This window comes from Hippopotamus amphibius, chromosome 8, assembly GCF_030028045.1.
Source record: "Hippopotamus amphibius kiboko isolate mHipAmp2 chromosome 8, mHipAmp2.hap2, whole genome shotgun sequence".
NCBI classification, from domain to species: Eukaryota; Metazoa; Chordata; class Mammalia; order Artiodactyla; family Hippopotamidae; genus Hippopotamus; species Hippopotamus amphibius.
This window is the reverse complement of record NC_080193.1, coordinates 115,421,813-115,442,481: the sequence shown is the minus strand read 5'-3', so window position 1 is coordinate 115,442,481 and position 20,669 is coordinate 115,421,813. Positions and strand designations below refer to the sequence as shown.

Genomic DNA, 20,669 nt, shown 5'->3' with positions numbered 1-20,669 from the left:
CTCGGGCGGAGCTAGAATAAAACCCCTTGGAACTCTGGCAGCAGGGAGGCTGCCAAGAAAAAAAAAAAGCCCGAGACAGGCTCAACTCTGAGACTTTCTGTTTACATCTGAGCCACCAGCGCCCCCCTGCAACAGGCACCTCCAAGCCTGACTGAAACAACAGTGCGCCACTGCTCACTCACTCCCAGGGAAAGGAGCCACTACTGTACCCTCTCCCTCCCCACACACCAACGCTTACAGATGAACAATAAAGGAAGCTCTGCTGGTCACAGAATAATGCAAAAAAACCTAAGGCGAGGAGAAGGACACTTACAGCTGAGACTCTAAGGAAACAGAAATATTACTATCAATTCTATTGAACTGGTCCATTCTGGGATCAGTTCTGGATTTTTTTTTTCTTTTTTCCTTTTTTTCTTGTTTTCCTTTATTAATCACAATCTTAGTCCTAAGGAATCTACAAGTTTTACAACATATCTTTTTAATGCTATTTTTTAATCTATTTTTATTTTTTGCCTTTTTATATACTTCTATTTCTAGCTAAGTTTTTGGTAGTACGGACAATATATCTCTCATACCTTACTTTCATCCCTATCTTTTATACATTTCTATTCCTTTCTTTTTATTTGCATGTTTCCAATCACACTATGCTTTTCTGTTCCCCTGTCTTCCATCCATTTTTAGTTTATTTTATCTTAACATACTTATAAGCAACACTATCGATCTGCTCAGACTACTTGCTCTATTCACCAGATGACACATCACCTTGGTATTTAATATTAGGCTTTTGTCTTTATCTTAGCTCTTAGTACAATTGTCTAATTTGATTCTGAGAATCTCCATTCTGTCTGGCGGTACTCTAGCTCTTTTTTATATTTGATCCTAGCTTACAAAATCTCCCTGGATTAGTGTTTGTATGTGTAAGGTTATTTGTTTATTTGTTTCTTTTTGCTTTTGTTTCTGTTTTGTTCTGTTTTGGCGGTCAATTTCTGTAGGGTTTCTCTTTGAATATCTGATAGCATACTGGGGTTCTTCTGTCAGGTCTTTCCAGAGCCATATGTCCTTATGGATTCAGTAATTGTGTCTTATACATGTATGTGTTTCTTAGACTTAGTATTTGTTTAACCCAACATTCGGACATTAGTCTGAGGCTTGGATAGTCTTCTATAAACACCTCTATCACCAGGACAGGCATTCCCAAAAGTATGGCCTACCATGAGGAAACAAAGAAATACCATGCAGGCAAAGGAGCAGGAAGAAAACCCACAAGATCAAATAAATAAAGAGGAAATAGAAAAATGCCTGAAAAAGAATTCAGAGTAATGATAGTAAAAACGATACAAAATCTCGATAACAAAATAGAGAAAGTACAAGAAACAGTTCATAAGAACTCAGAAAAACAAACAGCAATGGATAACAAAATAACTGAAATTAAAAATATTCCAGATGGTATAACCAGCAGAATGACTGAGGAGGAGAACGAATAAGTGAGTTGGAAGATAGAATGGGGGAATAACTGCCACAGAGCAGGAAAAAGAAAAAAGAATAAAAAGAATAGAAGACAGTATCAGAGACCTCAGTGATAACATTAAGCGGACCAACGTTTGACTTATAGGCATCCCAGAAGAAGAAGAAAAAAAGAAAGAGTCTGAGAAAATATTTGAAGAGGTTACAGTGGAAAACTTCCCCAACATGGGAAAGGAAATAATTAATCAAGTCCAAGAAGCACAGAGAGTCCCATACAGAATAAACCCAAGGAGAAATACACCAAGGCACATATTAATCAAACTAACGACAATTCAACACAAAGAAAAAATATTAAAAGCAGCAAGAGAAAAGCAACAAACAACATATAAAGGAAAACCCATAAGGATAACAGCTGACCTTTCTACAGAAACTCTGCAGGCCAGAAGAGAATGGCAGGATATACTGAAAGTCCTGAAAGAGAGAAACCTACAGCCAAGAATACTCTACCCAGCAAGAATCTCATTCAGATTCAGTGGAGAAATCAAAAGCTTTACAGACAAGCCAAAGTTAAGAGAATTCAGCACCACCAAACCAGCCTTACAACAAGTGCTTAAGGAACTTCACTAAGTAGGAAACACAAGAAAAGGAAAACACCTACAAATACAAACCCAAAACAATTAAGAAAATGGTAACTGGAACACACATGTCCATAATCACCTTAAATGTAAATGGATTAAATGCTCCAACCAAAAGACACAGACTGGCTGAATGGATACAAAAACAAGACCCTTCTATATGCTTCCTATAAGAAACCCACTTCAGGCCAAGGGACACATATAGACTGAAAGTAAAGGGGTGGAAAAAGATATTCCATGCAAATGGAAGTCAAAAGAAAGCTGGAGTAGCAATATTCATATCAGACACATGAGACTTTAAAGTAAAGACTATTACAAGAGACAAGGAAGGACACTACATAATCATCAAGGATTCAATCCAAGAAGAACATATCACAATGGTAAATATCTATGCCCCCAATATAGGAGCACCTCAATACATAAGGCAAATGCTAACAGCCATAAAAGCGGACATCGACAGGAACACAATAATAGTGGGAGACTTGAACACCCCACTTACATCAATGGACAGATCATCCAAACAGAAAATAAATAAAGACACACAAGCTTTAAATGACACATTAGACCATCTCGACTTAATGGATATTTATAGGACATTCCATCCAAAAACGACAGAATACACTTTCTTCTCAAGTGCACATGGAACATTTTCCAGGATAGATCACATCTTGGGTCACAAATCAAACCTCAGCAAATTCAAGAAAATTGAAATCATATCAAGCATCTTCTCAGACCACATCGCCATGAGATTAGATATCAATTACAGGAAAAAAACTGCAAAAAATACAAACACATGGAGGCTAAACAATTCACTCTTAAACAACCAAGGAATCACTAAAGAAATCAAAGAGGAAGTCAAAAAATATCTAGAAACAAATGACAATGAAAACACAACAACCCAAAACCTATGGGATGCAGCAAAAGCAGTTCTAAGAGGGAAGTTTATAGCAATACAGTCCTACCTTAAGAAACAAGAAAATGATTGAATAAACAACCTAACCTTACACCTCAAACAACTAGAGAAAGAAGAACAAAGAAACCCCAAAGTGATCAGAAGGAAAGAAATCATAAAGATCAGAGCAGAAATAAATGAAAAAGAAAGGAAAGAAACCATAAGAAAAATAAATAAAACTAAAAGCTGGTTCTTTGAGAAGATTAACAAAATTGATAAACCATTAGCCAGACTCATCAAGAAAAAAAGGGAGAAGATGCAAATCAACAGAATTAGAAATGAAAAAGGAGAAGTCACAACGGACACCACAGAAATACAAAAGATCATGAGAGACTACTACAAGCAACTATATGCCAATCAATTGGATAACCTGGAAGAAATGGATACATTCTTAGAAAAATACAATCTTCCAAGACTGAACCAGGAAGAAATAGAAACCATGAACAGACCAATCACAAGTACAGAAATTGAGGCAGTGATTAAAAATCTCCCAACACACAAAAGCCCAGGACCAGATGGGTTCACGAGCGAATTCTATCAAACGTTTCGAGAAGAATTAACACCTATCCTTCTCAAACTCTTCCAGAATATCGCAGAAGGAGAAACACTCCCAAACTCATTCTAGGAGGCTACCATCACCCTGATACCAAAACCAGGCAAAGATGTCACAAAAAAAGAAAACTACAGACCAATATCACTGATGAATATAGATGCAAAAATCCTCAACAAAATACTAGCTAACAGACTGCAACAGCACATTAAAAAAATCATACACCATGATCAAGTGGGGTTTATCCCTGGGATGCAAGGATTCTTCAATATACACAAATCAATCAACGTGATACATCATATCAACAACTTGAAGGATAAAAACCATATGATCATTTCAATAGATGCAGAAAAAGCTTTTGACAAAGTTCAACATCCATTTATGATAAAAGCTCTCCAGAAAATGGGCATAGAAGGAAATTACCTCAACAAAATAAAAGCCATATATGAGAAACCAAAAGCCAACATCGTTCTCAATGGGGAAAAACTGAAAGCATTCCCTCTAAGAACAGGAACAAGACAAGGGTGTCCACTCTCACCACTATTATTCAACATAGTTTTGGAAGTTTTAGCCACAGCAATCAGAGAAGAAAAAGAAATCAAAGGAATCCAAATTGGAAAAGAAGAAGTTAAATTGTCACTCTTTGCAGATGACATGATATTATATATAGAAAACCCTAAAGACTCTACCAGAAAATTGCTAGCACTCATTGATGAGTTTAGTAAAGTAGCAGGATACAAAATTAATGCACAGAAATCTCTTGCATTCCTATACACGAACAACAAAAATGCAGAAAGAGAAATTAAGGAAACTCTCCCATTCACCATTGCAACAAAAAGAATAAAATACCTAGGAATAAACCTGCCTAAGGAGGCACAAGATCTGTATGCAGAAAACTTTAAGACATTGATGAAAGAAATCAAAAACGACACAAACAGATGGAGGGACATACCATGTTCCTGGATTGTAAGAATCAACATCGTGAAAATGACTGTACTACCCAAAGCAATTTACAGATTCAATGCAATCCTGATCAAATTACCAATGGCATTTTTCACAGAACTAGAACAAGAAACCTTATGATTTGTATAGAAACGCATAAGACCCCGAATAGCCAAAGCAATCTTGAGAAGGAAAAATGGAGTTGGTGGAATCAGGCTTCCTGACTTCAAACTATACTACAAGGCCATAGTGATCAAAACAGTATGGTACTGGCACAAAAATAGAAAGGACCATCAATGGAATAGAATAGAGAACTCAGAAGGAAGCCCAAACACATAAGGGCACCTTATCTTTGACAAAGGAGGCACGAGTATACAATGGAAAAAAGACAGCCTCTTCAGTAAGTGGTGCTGGGAAAATTGGCAGCTACATGTAAAAGAATAAAATTAGAACACTTCCTAACACCATACACAAAAATAAACTCCAAATGGATTAAAGACCTACATGTAAGGCCAGACACTATCAAACTCCTAGAGGAAAACATAGGCAGAACACTCTATGACATCCATCAAAGCAACATCCTTTTGGACCCACCTCCTAGAATCATGGAAATAAAATCAAGAATAAACAAATGGGACCTCATGAAACTTAAAAGCTTTTGCACAGCAAAAGAAACCATAAACAAGACTAAAAGGCAACCCTCAGAATGGGAAAAAATAATTGCCTATGAAACAACGGACAAAGGATTAACCTCCAAAATATACAAGCAGCTCATGAAGCTTAATACCAAAAAAGCAAATAACCCAATCCACAAATGGGCAGAAGACCTAAATAGACATTTCTCCAAAGAAGACATACAGATGGCCAACAAACACATGAAAAGATGCTCAACATCACTAATCATCAGAGAAATGCAAGTCAAAGCCACAATGAGGTATCACCTCACACCAATCAGAATGGCCATCATCACAAAGTCTGGAAACAACAAATGTTGGAGAGGGTGTGGAGAAAAGGGAACTCTCCTGCACTGTTGGTGGGACTGTAAGTTGGTACAGCCACTATGGAAAACAATTTGGAAGTTCCTTAAAAAACTACAAATAGAACTTCCATATGATCCGGTAATCCCACTCCTGGGCATATACCCAAAGAAAACTATAATCCCAGAAGAAACATGTACCATAATGTTTATTGCAGCACTATTTACAATAGCCAGGACATGGAAGCAACCGAAATGCCCATCAACAAATGAATGGATAAAGAAGATGTGGCATATATATACAATGGAATATTACTCAGCTATAAAAAGGGATGAGATGGAGCTATATGTAATGAGGTGGATAGAACTACAATCTGTCATACAGAGTGAAGTAAGTCAGAAAGAGAAGGACAAATATTGTATGCTAACTCACATACACGGAATCTAAAAATGGTACTGATGAACTCAGTGACAAGAACAAGGATGCAGATACAGAGAATGGACTGGAGAACTCGAGGTATGGGAGGGGGTGGGGGGTGAAGGGGAAACTGAGATGAAGCGAGAGAGTAGCACAGACATATATATACTACCAACTGTAAAATAGTCAGTTGGAAGTTGTTGTATAACAAAGGGAGTCCAACTCGAGGATGGAAGATGCCTTAGAGGACTGGGGCAGGTAGCGTGGGGGGGACTCGAGGCGGGGGGAGTCAAGGAAGGGAGGGAATATGGGGATATGTGTATAAAAACAGATGATTGAACCTGGTGTACCCCCCAAAAATTAAAAAAATATAAAAAAAATTAAAAAACCAGATGATCATCTCAATAGATGCAGAAAAACTGTTGACAAAATTTAACATCCATTTATGATAAAAGCTCTCCAGAAAATGGGCATAGAAGGAAATTACCTCAACATAATAAAAGCCATATATGAGAAACCAAAAGCCAACATCGTTCTCAATGGGGAAAAACTGAAAGCATTCCCTCTAAGAACAGGAACAAGACAAGGTGTCCACTCTCACCATTATTATTCAACATAGTTTTGGAATTTTTAGCCACAGCAATCAGAGAAGAAAATGAAATCAAAGGAATCCAAATTGGAAAAGAAGAAGTTAAATTGTCACTCTTTGCAGATGCCATGATATTATATATAGAAAACCCTAAAGACTCTACCAGAAAATTGCTAGCACTCATTGATGAGTTCAGTAAAGTAGCAGGATACAAAATTAATGCACAGAAATCTCTTGCATTCCTATACACGAACAACAAAAATGCAGAAAGAGAAATTAAGGAAACTCTCCCATTCACCACTACAACAAAAAGAATAAAATACCTAGGAATAAACCTGCCTAAGGAGGCAAAAGATCTGAATGCAGAAAACTTTAAGACATTGATGAAAGAAATCAAAGATGACACAAACAGATGGAGGGACATACCATGTTCCTGGATTGGAAGAATCAACATCGTGAAAATGACTGTACTACCCAAAGCAATTTACAGATTCAATGCAATCCTGATCAAATTACCAATGGCATTTTTCACAGAACTAGAACAAGAAACCTTATGATTTGTATAGAAACGCAAAAGACCCCGAATAGCCAAAGCAATCTTGAGAAGGAAAAATGGAGTTGGTGGAATCAGGCTTCCTGACTTCAAACTATACTACAAGGCCACAGTGATCAAAACAGTATGGTACTGGCACAAAAACAGAAAGGAAGATCAATGGAATAGAAAAGAGAACTCAGAAGTAAGCCTAAACACATATGGGCACTTTATCTTTGACAAAGGAGGCATGAATATACAATGGAAAAAAGACAGCCTCTTCAATAAGTGGTGCTGGGAAAATTGGCAGCTACATGTAATAGAATGAAATTAGAACACTTCCTAACACCATACACAAAAATAAACTCCAAATGGATTAAAGACCTACATGTAAGGCCAGACACTATCAAACTCCTAGAGGAAAACATAGGCAGAACACTCTATGACATCCATCAAAGCAACATCCTTTTGGACCCACCTCCTAGGATCATGGAAATAAAATCAAGAATAAACAAATGGGACCTCATGAAACTTAAAAGCTTTTGCACAGAGAAAGAAACCATAAACAAGACTAAAAGGCAACCCTCAGAATGGGAAAAAATAGTTGCCTACGAAACAATGGACAAAGGATTAACCTCCAAAATATACAAGCAGCTCATGCAGCTTAATACCAAAAAAGCAAATAACCCAATCCACAAATGGGCAGAAGACCTAAATAGACATTTCTCCAAAGAAGACATACAGATGGCCAACAAACACATGAAAAGATGCTCAACATCACTAATCATCAGAGAAATGCAAGTCAAAGCCACAATGAGGTATCACCTCACACCAATCAGAATGACCATCATCACAAAATCTGGAAACCACAAATGTTGGAGAGGGTGTGGAGAAAAGGGAACTCTCCTGCACTGTTGGTGGGAATGTAAGTTGGTACAGCCACTATGGAAAACAGTTTGGAAGTTCCTTAAAAAACTACAAATAGAACTACCATATGATCCAGTAATCCCACTACTGGCATATACCCAAAGAAAATCATACTCCAAAAACAGACATGTACCATAATGTTTATTGCAGCACTCTTTACAATAGCCAGGACATGGAAGCAACCGAAATGCCCATCAACAAATGAATGGATAAAGAAGATGTGGCATATATACACACTGGAATATTACTCAGCTATAAAAAGGGATGAGATGGAGCTATATGTAATGAGGTGGATAGAGCTAGAGTCTGTCATACAGAGTGTAGTAAGTGAGAAAGCGAAAGACAAATATTGTATGCTAACTCACATATACGGAATCTAAAAATGTTACTGATGAACTCAGTGACAAGACAAGAACAAGGACGCAGAAGCAGAGAATGGACTGGAGAACTCGAGGTATGGGAGGGGGCGGGGGGTGAAGGGGAAGCTGAGACAAAGTGAGAGAGTAGCATAGACATATATATACTACCAAGTGCAAAATAGCCAGTTGGAAGTTGTTGTATAACAAAGGGAGTTCAACTTGAGGATGGAAGATGCCTTAGAGGACTGGGACTGGGAGGGTGGGGAGCGAGTCGAGGGAGGGAGGGAATACGGGGATATGTGTATAAAAGCAGATGATTGAACTTGTTGTTCCCCCCAAAAAATAATAAATAAATAAATAAAAAATTAATTATTCAGTTTACGCCATAAGTGTTGGCTTTAGAATTGACCCCCAGATAGTTTTATACCAGATACCTCTCACCTCTTAATAACTGAGTGATATTGTCACAGATCTATATGACTGAGACTCCTCAACTGGCATTAGGTCAAGCACATAAATTCAATTTTACGATTTCTACTCAATCAATTTTTCTAAACTTCATTTCATAAAAATTAAAAACAGTTCCAATGATGAAAGCAGGTATTGATTTTATAGCAATATCCTAGAGAAAACACTAAGAATTAACTTTGATTAATGTATTTTACTAATTATTATCTAATTGTTCACTTTTACAATTCATATTTTATCATATTTCTTACATGAATCCTATATTAGAATATTCCTTGTGCAGTGAGCTTGCAACCTCCTACTTGGGCATGGCATTCCTGATTTGGGGGAGTGATCAGGGGGCCTCTTTGGACACACAACCATACCTCGCCACTAAAAAGGGATGAAAGTCTGTCTTGTTTTCATTTTTTACTTTAGATAAACCTTTTCAAAAGTTAACAGTCAGGTGTTGATCATGTGTGTCAGGCACTGTGCTGTCATGGCAGATATGACAGTAAATTAGGTGGCAGAAACTATCCCCCTTACAGAGCATGCAGACATTAAAGACTTACTTATATAAATATTCAAGTAGTTCAGGATGCTGTGCAAGTGCATAATAAGATACTTAAGCTTTTCTGAGGGGATCAAGGTAACTTTCCTGAGACTGGAAGAAAGCATTGACTGTGACAAGGACCTACCTAAGGTCATAAAACTGGAAAATACATACAGGACAATGTAACAGGAATTTAGTCTGATGTAGCAAGATAAATAGAATTATGGTTTATATTTAATCATTTTCATAATTAATTTCTTATATTGGGTTTGGCCAAAAAGTTCATTTGGGTTTTTTGTCTTACGGAACTTTCTGGCCAACCTAATATTTTCTGTCTCACAGTCTCAGGGTTAAAATCTTACTCTTCCCTCCCCCTGTCCTGGGATGTTGAATGGAAGGCTCGTGATACTATGTGGGGATGTGTCATATCCTTGACTGTTAGAATCCTCATTCTCCTGGAATTTGTTTGGGAACCTAGAGCTTTAAGGCTAACTTACTATCTAGGAGTCTACATGTTACTTGACTCTCTGACTAAAAGATTTGATTTCTCTAAAAGGAAGAACACAGACATGTACTCTGTATTCTCTGTGCTAGGAAATGTGCCAGATGCATTTATGCAGTTTACATAACAACCATTTGAATGTAGTTATTTAGATCACTTATTTATAGATTAGGATACTGGCAGTCAGAGAGTTTACATAAACTCATCTAATTTTGCAAAGCTGCTATGTGGCAAACTACACATGCATACTTAGGTCTGTCTGATCCTAAATGTTATGAAATATACTTGCCTTTCTCTAGATATTCCGTACTAATCTTGTCTCTCCCAGTCTAAAGGGATTTTTTTTTATAAAAGCTTATCACCACTATTTTGTATCATTTTTGTCTTATCAAAAAGTTTCTCTATTTCATACTCCCTGCTGGTTGAACTAATTTTATAAAGTCTACTTGTGAGAGAAGCCATAAAATCTTATAATGTTTTTCAATAAAATGCTAGTATGCTATTTCAATGAAATGGCATACTTCTATAAAATGATGGCATGACCTTGGCATAGTGCAATAGATGGTATCTCCAAAATTGAATTGATATAGACAGAGGATCATGCTATCACAAGATTAATTAAAAACAAAACAAAATCAAAACTGCATAAGACTCTTCATCCAGTCAGCTAAGTGGTCTTCAAATCTAGTTTTAAGATCAAAATTTTTCCTTATCCAGCTGGGTTTGGTCTGGATTTACCCAGAGATTTTAAACTTGGATTTAACAATTGATGGGTTTATTCTGGTTTCTTGGCTGACTGCCGCAGTAGCAACAACTTCAGGAACTTCCTGGTTAACTGGCATGCATTTTCTCAGCCTAATTGAGGGAGCTGGTACCAGGTGAATATTGAGAACACTTGGACTCTTTCTCTTCCCACTTCCTAAGATGGGATTGCTTGCTTTTTCCCTGTTGGAACTTACTTTTAACCTCCACATGCCTTCTCTACCCCACCTCCAGAATGAGAACTTCATCCGTCCCTTTTGAAAAATGAGTGGAATGAAGGATTAGAGCTCATCTCATAGTGCCCACCTTCCCACTTTCAAAAGGCACATAATGGTTTTTACTTTATCAAATAACATTCCATCTTTAGGAAATTTTCTGGACAATACATGTATTTTTTTTTTTTGGTGGCATATAATAATAAGCCTTTATTTTTCATTCACAGGTAGGGTGTGAGTGGCCTTTCTGATCCCAGCTAGGTTTGCTTCTTGTCAACAAGTCAGCTGGGGGGGCTTCCTAGGTGGCGCGGTGGTTAAGAATCCGCCTGCCAATGCAGAGGTCACGGGTTCAGTCCCAGCTCCAGGAAGATCCCACATGCCGCGGAGCAACTAAGCCCGTGTGCCAAAAAAAAAAAAAAAAAAACAAGCCAGCTGGGGCTGATGTAGACTGGGCCTGCCTGGGCAGGTGGACTTCAAGCTGTGGGTCCAGTTGGTACAGACCTTCAAATTTGCTCCCAGTGTCACATATTTGGGTGCAGGCTGAAGTGATGTAGCATGTACCACCTGGCCACTTCCCTGTGCCGAGCTCACAGATTGCCAAGCCTAGAGGAGTCCGATTCTTCTTTGTATCAACAGCTACAGCCTGTGGATGCCCTATCACTTCACTTAGTACATTACACTGAAATAATCTGTCTACAATGAAGTCTCCCTTGTGAAACCATGAAATTTTAGAGAACCTAGTCTCAGTCATCACTTCTTCTCTAGCACCTACCAGAGTTCAGGCACGAAAGATGTATTTATTCAATCTTTATCAAAGAGAAGTACACGGAACACAATCACATTAAAGAGCTGTTAGAGATACAAAATCAAAATGTATTTATGGAAATCTTACTTTGGACCCATCTTAGAAGTTCTTATTTGAGGAATAAAGGCAAGGAGAGAATGACTGAAAACTCAGATGTCTGTAGTTTCCTTTTCCTTCTCACACTTTTCCCAGCCAAAGGGTGACATAAAGATTCATAGAAAATTGTATCTATATCATTTTGCTCCTTGCAATTTTCCAGAGATACATCAGTACTTAACATACAGTCTGAGAAAAAAAGAAATCTTCCTTGCTTTTTTTGGACTAAGATTTTGGAAAAATGTCACTTCAATAAAAACTGATTTTTCTATAAGATGGAGAAAAATATATTACATTTTTGGATTCAAATTGAGAGCTTTGACTAGCTTAAAAAGATGAATGCTTCTAACATTTTACCTGTAATGTTTGTATGTTCTTCGCCTTCCTCAGGAACAGCATTAAGAGGGGCAGAGGCACAGCTAAGCAGCAGACATATAGAAACCCCCAAAATCTGTTCTTTCTTCATTGTGTCAATCATCTCTGAAATACAGAACCCAGATATATCTAATAAATAAAGTGTTAATGTGAATTTATATATGGACTAGTAGGAATCTTATGCATGTAAATGTCTATGACATTTAATATGTATTCTCACACATCTCTGTCCACAAATTCTACGAGTTATATTTAAAACATATATTAGCATTCAATATTGTAGACACATAATTTCAATGCATATAGCTAATAATATTCAAGTACACAGGTCATATTTCAATCTTGAAAATACACATTAAAATGGCAATAATTGAGAGACATGGGTAATGCTGATCAACATGACGAAGTATACATTAAGACCCATTTTCATATGCAGTTCTGTTTGCCACATCTTTCTCACAACTATTCTTTTTTGAGTCAGAACTAATTTTATTTCAATTTTCTTGCATTTTTTTATTTCGTTAATGAAACTTTCAATTTCTGATTTCTCTTTCCCTTTACTCCTGTGTTCAAAAAAGAAACATTTCCAAATTTTCATCTTTGTTTCCTTTAAAATATATTTCTGTGTTTATAACCTATTTCCTAACCAGTTTTTCTATGAGATTGCAAACAGAATTGCTGAAAAAAGAAATGTCTAACATTCTAGCCAGTGCTTCAGTTCTTCTCCCTCAACTTAGGGAGTTATCTCAAAAGAGTTTCACAGAAAAGTGACTTTAACTGATAAATCAACACATTTACACTCTATAGGAAATAGATTTCAGCAAGAGACTGAGACTTCCTGTTTCAAAATTATTTAAAGATACATAGCAAAAAATAATGGAAAACATGTATAAATTTTTTTTCTTTCAGGCTATTTTTCCTTTGGATTCAAAAGTGGAAAGAAATGTGTAATGTTCACATGGCATGGGAAGAGGAAAAGAAGAAAATGCACTCACGTGCTTAGCCACTGATGCTATCAGAATCAGGAAGGAAAGAGCAATGTTATCAGTAAACATTCACAAATTCAGGAACAGATATTCCATCAAAAACAATTTAGAGAGTATTCTATTTATGTCTGTAGTGGATCACAGCTGCAATATACATCATTAAAGTGTAGTCATAAATATAAAGTAATAAATGACGTTTCCTTTAAACTTCATTAAAATCACTAGTGAAATGTATAATCTATTTTCTCACACCACTTTGGAAATGTTAACACATTTTTGAATTTTAGTCAGTAGCAGTGTTATATACCTGTTAAATCCTATCAAAGTATTTGAATTCACAAATACATGTGTATTTAAATGTATGCACAAATATACATATACACCTTTGACCAACATGGATTTGAACTGCATGCATTCACTTATGCGTGCATTTTTTTCAAAACTAAATGTTAGAGTGCTACATGATCCACGGTTGCTTGAATCCTTGGATATGGAAACTCTGATATAGAGGAATTGTGGATATGAAGGAATTGTGCATATGGAGGGCCTAATCGAAATAGTGTGACTACTTCTCTTCTTGGACTAGATTCACATAGCTTCAGCATAGCACTGATGTTTCAATTTGGAAGTGTCCCACCATTGGACCAATATATTTGAGGTGGAAAGCTACAGGAGACTAGCATAGATTTGGTGGACCCTAAAAAAGTTAGAGGTCAGGGAATAGGAAAATGTCAAAACGCTGCAAATATTAATGTAAGTATATGAGTTTAAGGGTGGAGTAGACAGGTGTAGCTCCCAAGAGGAGTGGATTATTGCTTCCAGAAGAAAGCAAGAGTGTTGGGCTGAAAAAACTATGAGTACGCTCTATAGCAAGACATAGCTAATTAATGACTGATACAGAACTTTAAGTGAGCAGATTGCTAGTTCAATACTTTTTCTTTTCCACAATGTTGCCTCTGAAAAGTGACCAAAAGCACTAAATATTTCAATATCTGAGAGCAGTATAGAAGACTGGTTTGAGTGCACCACTGAAAAAACAGTACAGCTTATAAAACTATAATTTGTGGAGATCAACTAGAGTGAACTGATGTAATTATATGTTATTGTAATTAACTTATTTTAAGTTTCAAAATGCATCATTACATTGTAAAATGCAAACAAGATAACAAACCCAAACTGAAGTTGTGCATTGATTAACTCACTTCTTACACATCCTTATACCTTTCTGCACGCTACCTTCTTAAATAGCTGGCCCCATTAAAAACATGTACTACCTAACCTGGTATCATACCCAAAAATTGATTCAAGAGAATTAAACCATCTAAATGTGAAAGATAAAACATTAAATTTTAGGAGAAAAAAGATAGGAGAATATATTCATGATGAGGCTGGCAGGCCTTTCTGAATCAAGATATAGATAGCACCAATTAAAAATAAAATACTGATAACTGGAATTCATTAAAATCAAGAACGTCTGTTCATCAAAAGAAGCACCATTAAGATACTGAAAAGGCAATTTGTGAGGAACTATTTGAAATTCATATATCTTAAGATTATATATTGAAAGTGTATAAAGAACTACAAATAAATATGCAATTAAAAGTGGATTAAAGATTGTAAGGCACTTTTCAATAAATTAATACATACAGCCAATAAGCATATTAAAAGATGCTCAACATCATTAGTAATCAAAAAATACAAATTAGCACTATTGTGAGATACCACAACCAAAATTAATAAAAACTGACAATGCAAATGTTGGCGAGGATGTGGACTCTAACATTGTTGGTGGGATTATGCTATGGTATGAATGTTCCTGTTGGCCCAAATCCTTATGTAGAATTCTAACTCCCAAAGGTGATGGTATTAGGAAGCAGGGCCTTTCAGAGGTGATTAGGTCATGAGGGATGAGATTAGTGTTCTTATAAAAGAGATCCCACAGAGGTCCCTTGTTCCTTCCATCACGTAAGGACACAACAAGAAGGCACCAGCTATGAACCAGGAAAAGGGCCTTCACTCTTGCTAAATCCCCTTTAATTTGTAATCTGTCATCAGAAGTTATTTAAGCAGGAATATATTACATGAATGTGTTGAGTCAGTGACTAGTTGTGCATAATAATAATGTTAGACACTAAGGGAGATATAAAAATCTAGAGAAAGCCTTGACCCTTAAGGAATTTATGTTCAACCAGTTGAATTAAATACAAATGCAATGTTACATGCCAAGATGAATTGTGAGAATATCTTTGCAAATACCAGGCACACAGTAGTGGACAATAAATATATGTTAAATTACTTACCTTGAATAAAAATAGTATTTATACATTAAGGCAATAAACTAGAAATTCTAAGCTCAGCTCTTCCAGGAACTTAAGTAACCTTCAGAAATTTATGTTTCTGAACCTGATTCATAAAATACATGACTTGGGCTAGATTGTCCTTAAATTTCATTTCAGTTCTAAAAATTTATGCATTTGAACTAACACATTTTACTCACTTTGCAGACTAACTTATAGTCATATTGTATTACTTACATTTTATAGTCACTTTAATGAAAATTTGCAGCATCAATTTTAGGCTTTTAGGTCAAGGTATGTTCTTAGAATACCAGTTCAGCAAGATGTTATTAGTTGTTACATTAAAAAAGTGTTCATAGGTTAATATATATTTATATCTAATTTTAAAAATTTATATAGGTTTCTCAACTGTAGGACTTTTAAGAATCCTTAATATGGTAATGTGCAATAGCATCTTCTATGGGAGATATAGTAACTGCATTTCCAAATTTATATGTCAAGGGACTATTTTCCCATAAATATTTTTGGAAAATATCTTGAGAGATAATGTTACAGATAAGAAAAAGTCAGTAGGTTTTCTGAGCCAGAAAAATATTAAAAAGTATGATGTGCTTTGTGCATTAATAAAATCCAGCATGTATGGAAAGATGTTGAGAGGGCAAAATTATAAGTGGAATTAACAGCTAGAATGTTGCAGATCAGATTGAAGAGAAAAGGGGGTTATCAGTAGAACTACAGAGAAAGGGGCAGATACTTTGAGTTAGTATTGATAAAACTGAGTCACTGAATAGATACAGAATATGAAGGACAGAGGATTCAAGTATATTCTGAGTGAGTTGTTGTACTAGTCACACAACTTGGTAAATTAATGTAAATATCGATTGGTGTACATATTAGGGACAAATTCAGTCAGGACAGATAACATTTGAGGTTATGTTTTCTAAGTGGAACAGTATAAACGCAGTTAAAGACACAAGGCAGGAGTTGGGAAATGTTTTGTTATATCCCCAACATCATCATGAGGTAGGATCATTTCAACAAGGGGAAAGGTGTCCAATAAGTCATTCCCAGCTCCCCTTTCACCTTTATTTCCTGTCAGTCTTTCCTGTAATTACTTGACTTTATGGATACTGGCTACTAATCCCTTTGTTCCACTGAAGCTGTTGATTCTTGAACAAACCATACTCATTCTAGGTTTAGCACTTTAAATTTATTTCCTGTCATGGGAACACTCTTCTACAAGATCCCAGAATGACAGACTCCCTTCTTTTAGTTAGGACACTTGTCAGATATCCTCTCTCCAAAAGATCTTCTTGAGCACCATATTTAAAAAATAACAACCACCAATTCGTCTGTTACTCTCTATCTCAATAAATTTTTCTTTTTAATAAATCTTTTTTTAAGATACTTTTTGATTCTCTTTTTTAATATATTTATTTAATTTGTTTATTGGCTGCTTTGGGTCTTCATTGCTGCACATGGGCTTTCTCTAGCTGTGGTGAGCGGGGGCTACTCTTCATTGTGGTGTCCGGACTCCTCATTGCAGTGGCCTCTCTTGTTGCAGAGCAAAGGCTCTAGGCACATGGGCTTCAGTAGTCATGGCACACAGGCTCAATAGTTGTGGTGCATGGGCTTAGTTGCTCTGTGGCATGTGGGATCTTCCCAGAGCAGGGCTCAAACCCGTGTCCCCTGCATTGGCAGGTGGATTCTTAACCACTGCGCCACCTAGGAAGTCCCTATCCCAATAACTTGAGTTTTGTTTTTTTTTTAAGATTTTTTTTGTCTTTTCATTATTGAATTGTAGAAGCTACTTATATATTATGAATATAAGTTCTTTGCCAAGTATATATAAGTATTCTATCTTGGTTTATGTCTTATCTGTTCAATTTTGTACATGTCTTTCGATAAGCACAAATTTTTAATTTTGATAATTTTGATTTTAAAAATATTTCAACAGCTATAAGTATATCCACAGAGTTGTATAAACATCACCACAATCAATTTTAGAACATTTTCATAACCCCATAAGGAAATTCCCCACCCTTTAGCCATCATTCCCCAGCAATTTCCCCATCCCCACACTCCTAGGAAACCATTAACATAATTTCTGTTTCTATATATCACCTAATTATAGACATTTCATATAAATGGCTTTTGAGTCTAGCTTCTTTTATTTAGCATAATGTTTATAAGGTTCACCCATACTATAGCATATATCAGTACTTATTTTTATTGCTAAAAATATTCTATAAATATACCACAATTTATTTATCCATTCATCATTTAATGAACATTTGTACTGTTACCACTTATTGGATATTATGAGTAGTGCTGCTATGAACAGGTGTACCCAAGTTTTTGTGAGGACATATGTTTTTACTCCTTTTAGGTATATACCTAGGAATGAAATTATTGGATCATATGATAGTTCTGTTTAGTCATTTGAGGGACTGCCAAACTGTTTTCCACAGCATCTGCACCATTTTATATTCCTAAAAGTAATGACTTGCTTTGTTTTTGGAATAGCACTTATCAATACATATATTTATTTGCATATATGGTCACTGTCTTTCCATCACTAAAGCATTTTCCATATTTAGCATAACATTCACAATTCTATGTTGAATACCTAAGATAATGACTGACATAAGGATAAATAAGCGAATTAATGATAAACTTTGTGAATTAAAATTAGGTTACAATATGGATCATTGGATATATTCATACAGTTTTCTTTATTTCTACCAATCCCACCAAAAATGAAGAGATTAGAATCAATGTGATGGATTGGCCATCTATCCATATTTATTTTTCTAATTGTCTTTTGTATTGCTTATTACACTTTTCTGGAAGTATAAAATATTTTAATTGAAAATTTTGTTTAAAAAGAAATTTTTCGGACTTCCTAGTTGGCGCAGTGGTAAAATATCCACCTGCCAATGCAGGGGACATGGGTTCGAGCCCTGCCCTGGGAAGATTCCACATGCCACGGAGCAACTAAGCCCGTGTGCCACAACTACTGAGCCTGTGCTCTACAGCCCATGAGCCACAACTACTGAGCCCATGTGCCACAACTATTGAAGTCCACATGCCTAGGGTCCATGCGCCACAACAAGAAAAGCCACTACAATGAGGAGCCCCCACTCGTAGCAACTGGAGAAAGCCCATGTGCAGCAATGAAGACCCAACGCAGCCAATAAATAAATAAATAAATTTACTTAAAAAAAAGAAATTTTTCAAAAAAAGTAACATGAATAGATTTCATATTTGTAAAATATTGCTTAAATGATAGGTAATTTGAAAATCAAATGAGGAAGAGAGGGTGATTGCTTAAATCCAATCAAAAGAGATGGTGAGTATGTAGAAGAAATGACTAAAGAAAGATGTGCTTAGAAAAGAGGTAATTAGGTGAAAGAAATGTATTATTTTTACTTTACTATTTATTTACGATATTAATTTTTTTTTGAGAACTTTTATTGAGATACAGTTAACAGACAATAAACAGCATATATTTAGAGTGTACAATTTGGCATCCCAATCTCCAAATTCATTCCCCCCCAATCCTCCCAGCTTTACCCAGTTGGTGTCCATGTGTTTGTTCTCTACACCTGTGTCTCTATTTCTGCCTTGCATTTCCTCTTTCATAGTTTTTAGCATTTGCCTTAGGTATTGAAGTGCTCCTATATTGGGTGCATATATATTTATAATTGTTATCTCCTCTTCTTGGATGGATCTCTTGATCTTTATGTAATGTCCTTTCTCGTCTCTTGTAACATTTTTTATTTTAAAGTCTATTTTATCTGATATGAGTATTGCTACTTCAGCTTTCTTTTGATTTTCATTTGCATGGAATATCTTTTTCCATCCCCTCACTTTCAGTCTGTATGTGTGCCTAAGTCTGAAGTGGGTCTCTTGTAGACAGCATGTATATGGGTCTTGTTTTTGTATCCATTCAGCCAGTCTGTGTCTGTTGGTTGGTGCATTTAGTCCATTTACATTCAAGGTAATTATCGATATGTATGTTCCTAGTACCATTTTCTTAATTGTTTTGTTTTTGTTTTTGTAGGTCCTTTTCTTCTCTTATGTTTCCTGCTTAGAGAAGTTCCTTTAGCATTTGTTGTAGGGCTGCTTTGGTGGTGCTGAATTCTCTTAGCTGTTGCTTGTCTGTAAAGCTTTTGATTTCTCCCTCAAATCTGAATGAGATCCTTGCTGGGTAGAGTATTCTTGGTTGTAGGTTCTTCGCTTTCATCACTTGAAATACATCATGCCACTCCCTTCTGGCTTGCAGAGTTTCTGCTGAGAAATCAGCTGTTAACTTTATGGAAGTTCCCTTGTATGTTATTTGCTGTTTTTCCCTTGTTGCTTTTAATAACATTTCTCTGTCTTTAATTTTTGTCAGCTTGACTACTATATGTCTTGGCGTGTTTCTCTTTGGATTTATCCTGCCTGGGACTCTCTGTGCTTCCTGAACTTAGGTAGCTATTTCCTTTCCCATGTTAGGGAAGTTTTCAACTATAATCTCTTCCAATATTTTCTCAGGTTCTTTTTCTCTCTCGTCTCCTTCTGGGACCCCTATAATGCGAATGTTGGTGTGTTTAACATTGTCCCAGAGGCCTCTTAGGCCATCTTCAGTTCTTTTTATTCTTTTTTCTTTATTGTTTTCCGCATCAGTGATTATCACCATTCTGTCTTCCAGGTCACTTATTTGCCCTTCTGCCTCAGTTAATCTGCTATTGGTTCCTTCTAGTGTATTTTTCATTTCAGTTATTGTGTTGCATATCTCTGTTTGTTTCCTCTTTAATTCTTCTAGGTCTTTAGTAAACTTTTCGACCTTTGCATCCAGTCTTTTTTCAAAGTCCTGGATCATCTTCACTATCATTATTCTGAATTCTTTTTCTGTAAGAGTGCCTATCTCCTCTTCATTTAGTTGTTTTTCTGGGACTTTATCCTGTCCCTTCATCTGGTACAAAGTCCTCTGCTTTTTCATTTTCTCTATCTTTCTGTGGCTATGGTTTTCAGTTCCACAAGATGAAATACTGCTGATACTGCTGTCTGTCCTCTTGTGGAGGAAGCTATCTAGGAGCCTCCTGTGTGCTTCCTGATGGGAGGGACTGATGGTGGGTAGGGCTGGGTGGGTGGAGCTCAGTAAAGCTTTAATCTGCTTGTCTGCTAATGGGTGGGGCTGTGTTCACACCTTGCTGGTTGTTTGGCCTGAGGCCACCTAGTGCTGGAGCCCACAGGCTCTTTGGTGGGGCTAATGGTGGACTCTGGGAGGGCTCACACCAAT

The 20,669-nt window shown here is 36.3% G+C and overlaps 1 protein-coding gene across 1 annotated transcript in view; it reads right to left on the bottom strand.

The window, feature by feature from the left end:
• TFPI (tissue factor pathway inhibitor) overlaps nucleotides 1-20,669 on the bottom strand; it is a 64,879-nt gene that overhangs the window by 21,669 nt on the left and 22,541 nt on the right. The window contains exon 2 of the mRNA XM_057745832.1: nucleotides 12,082-12,204. Within this exon, the coding sequence (XP_057601815.1) occupies nucleotides 12,082-12,202 (121 nt within the window). The 5' untranslated portion in view covers nucleotides 12,203-12,204. The remainder of the gene's footprint in view (nucleotides 1-12,081; nucleotides 12,205-20,669) is intronic.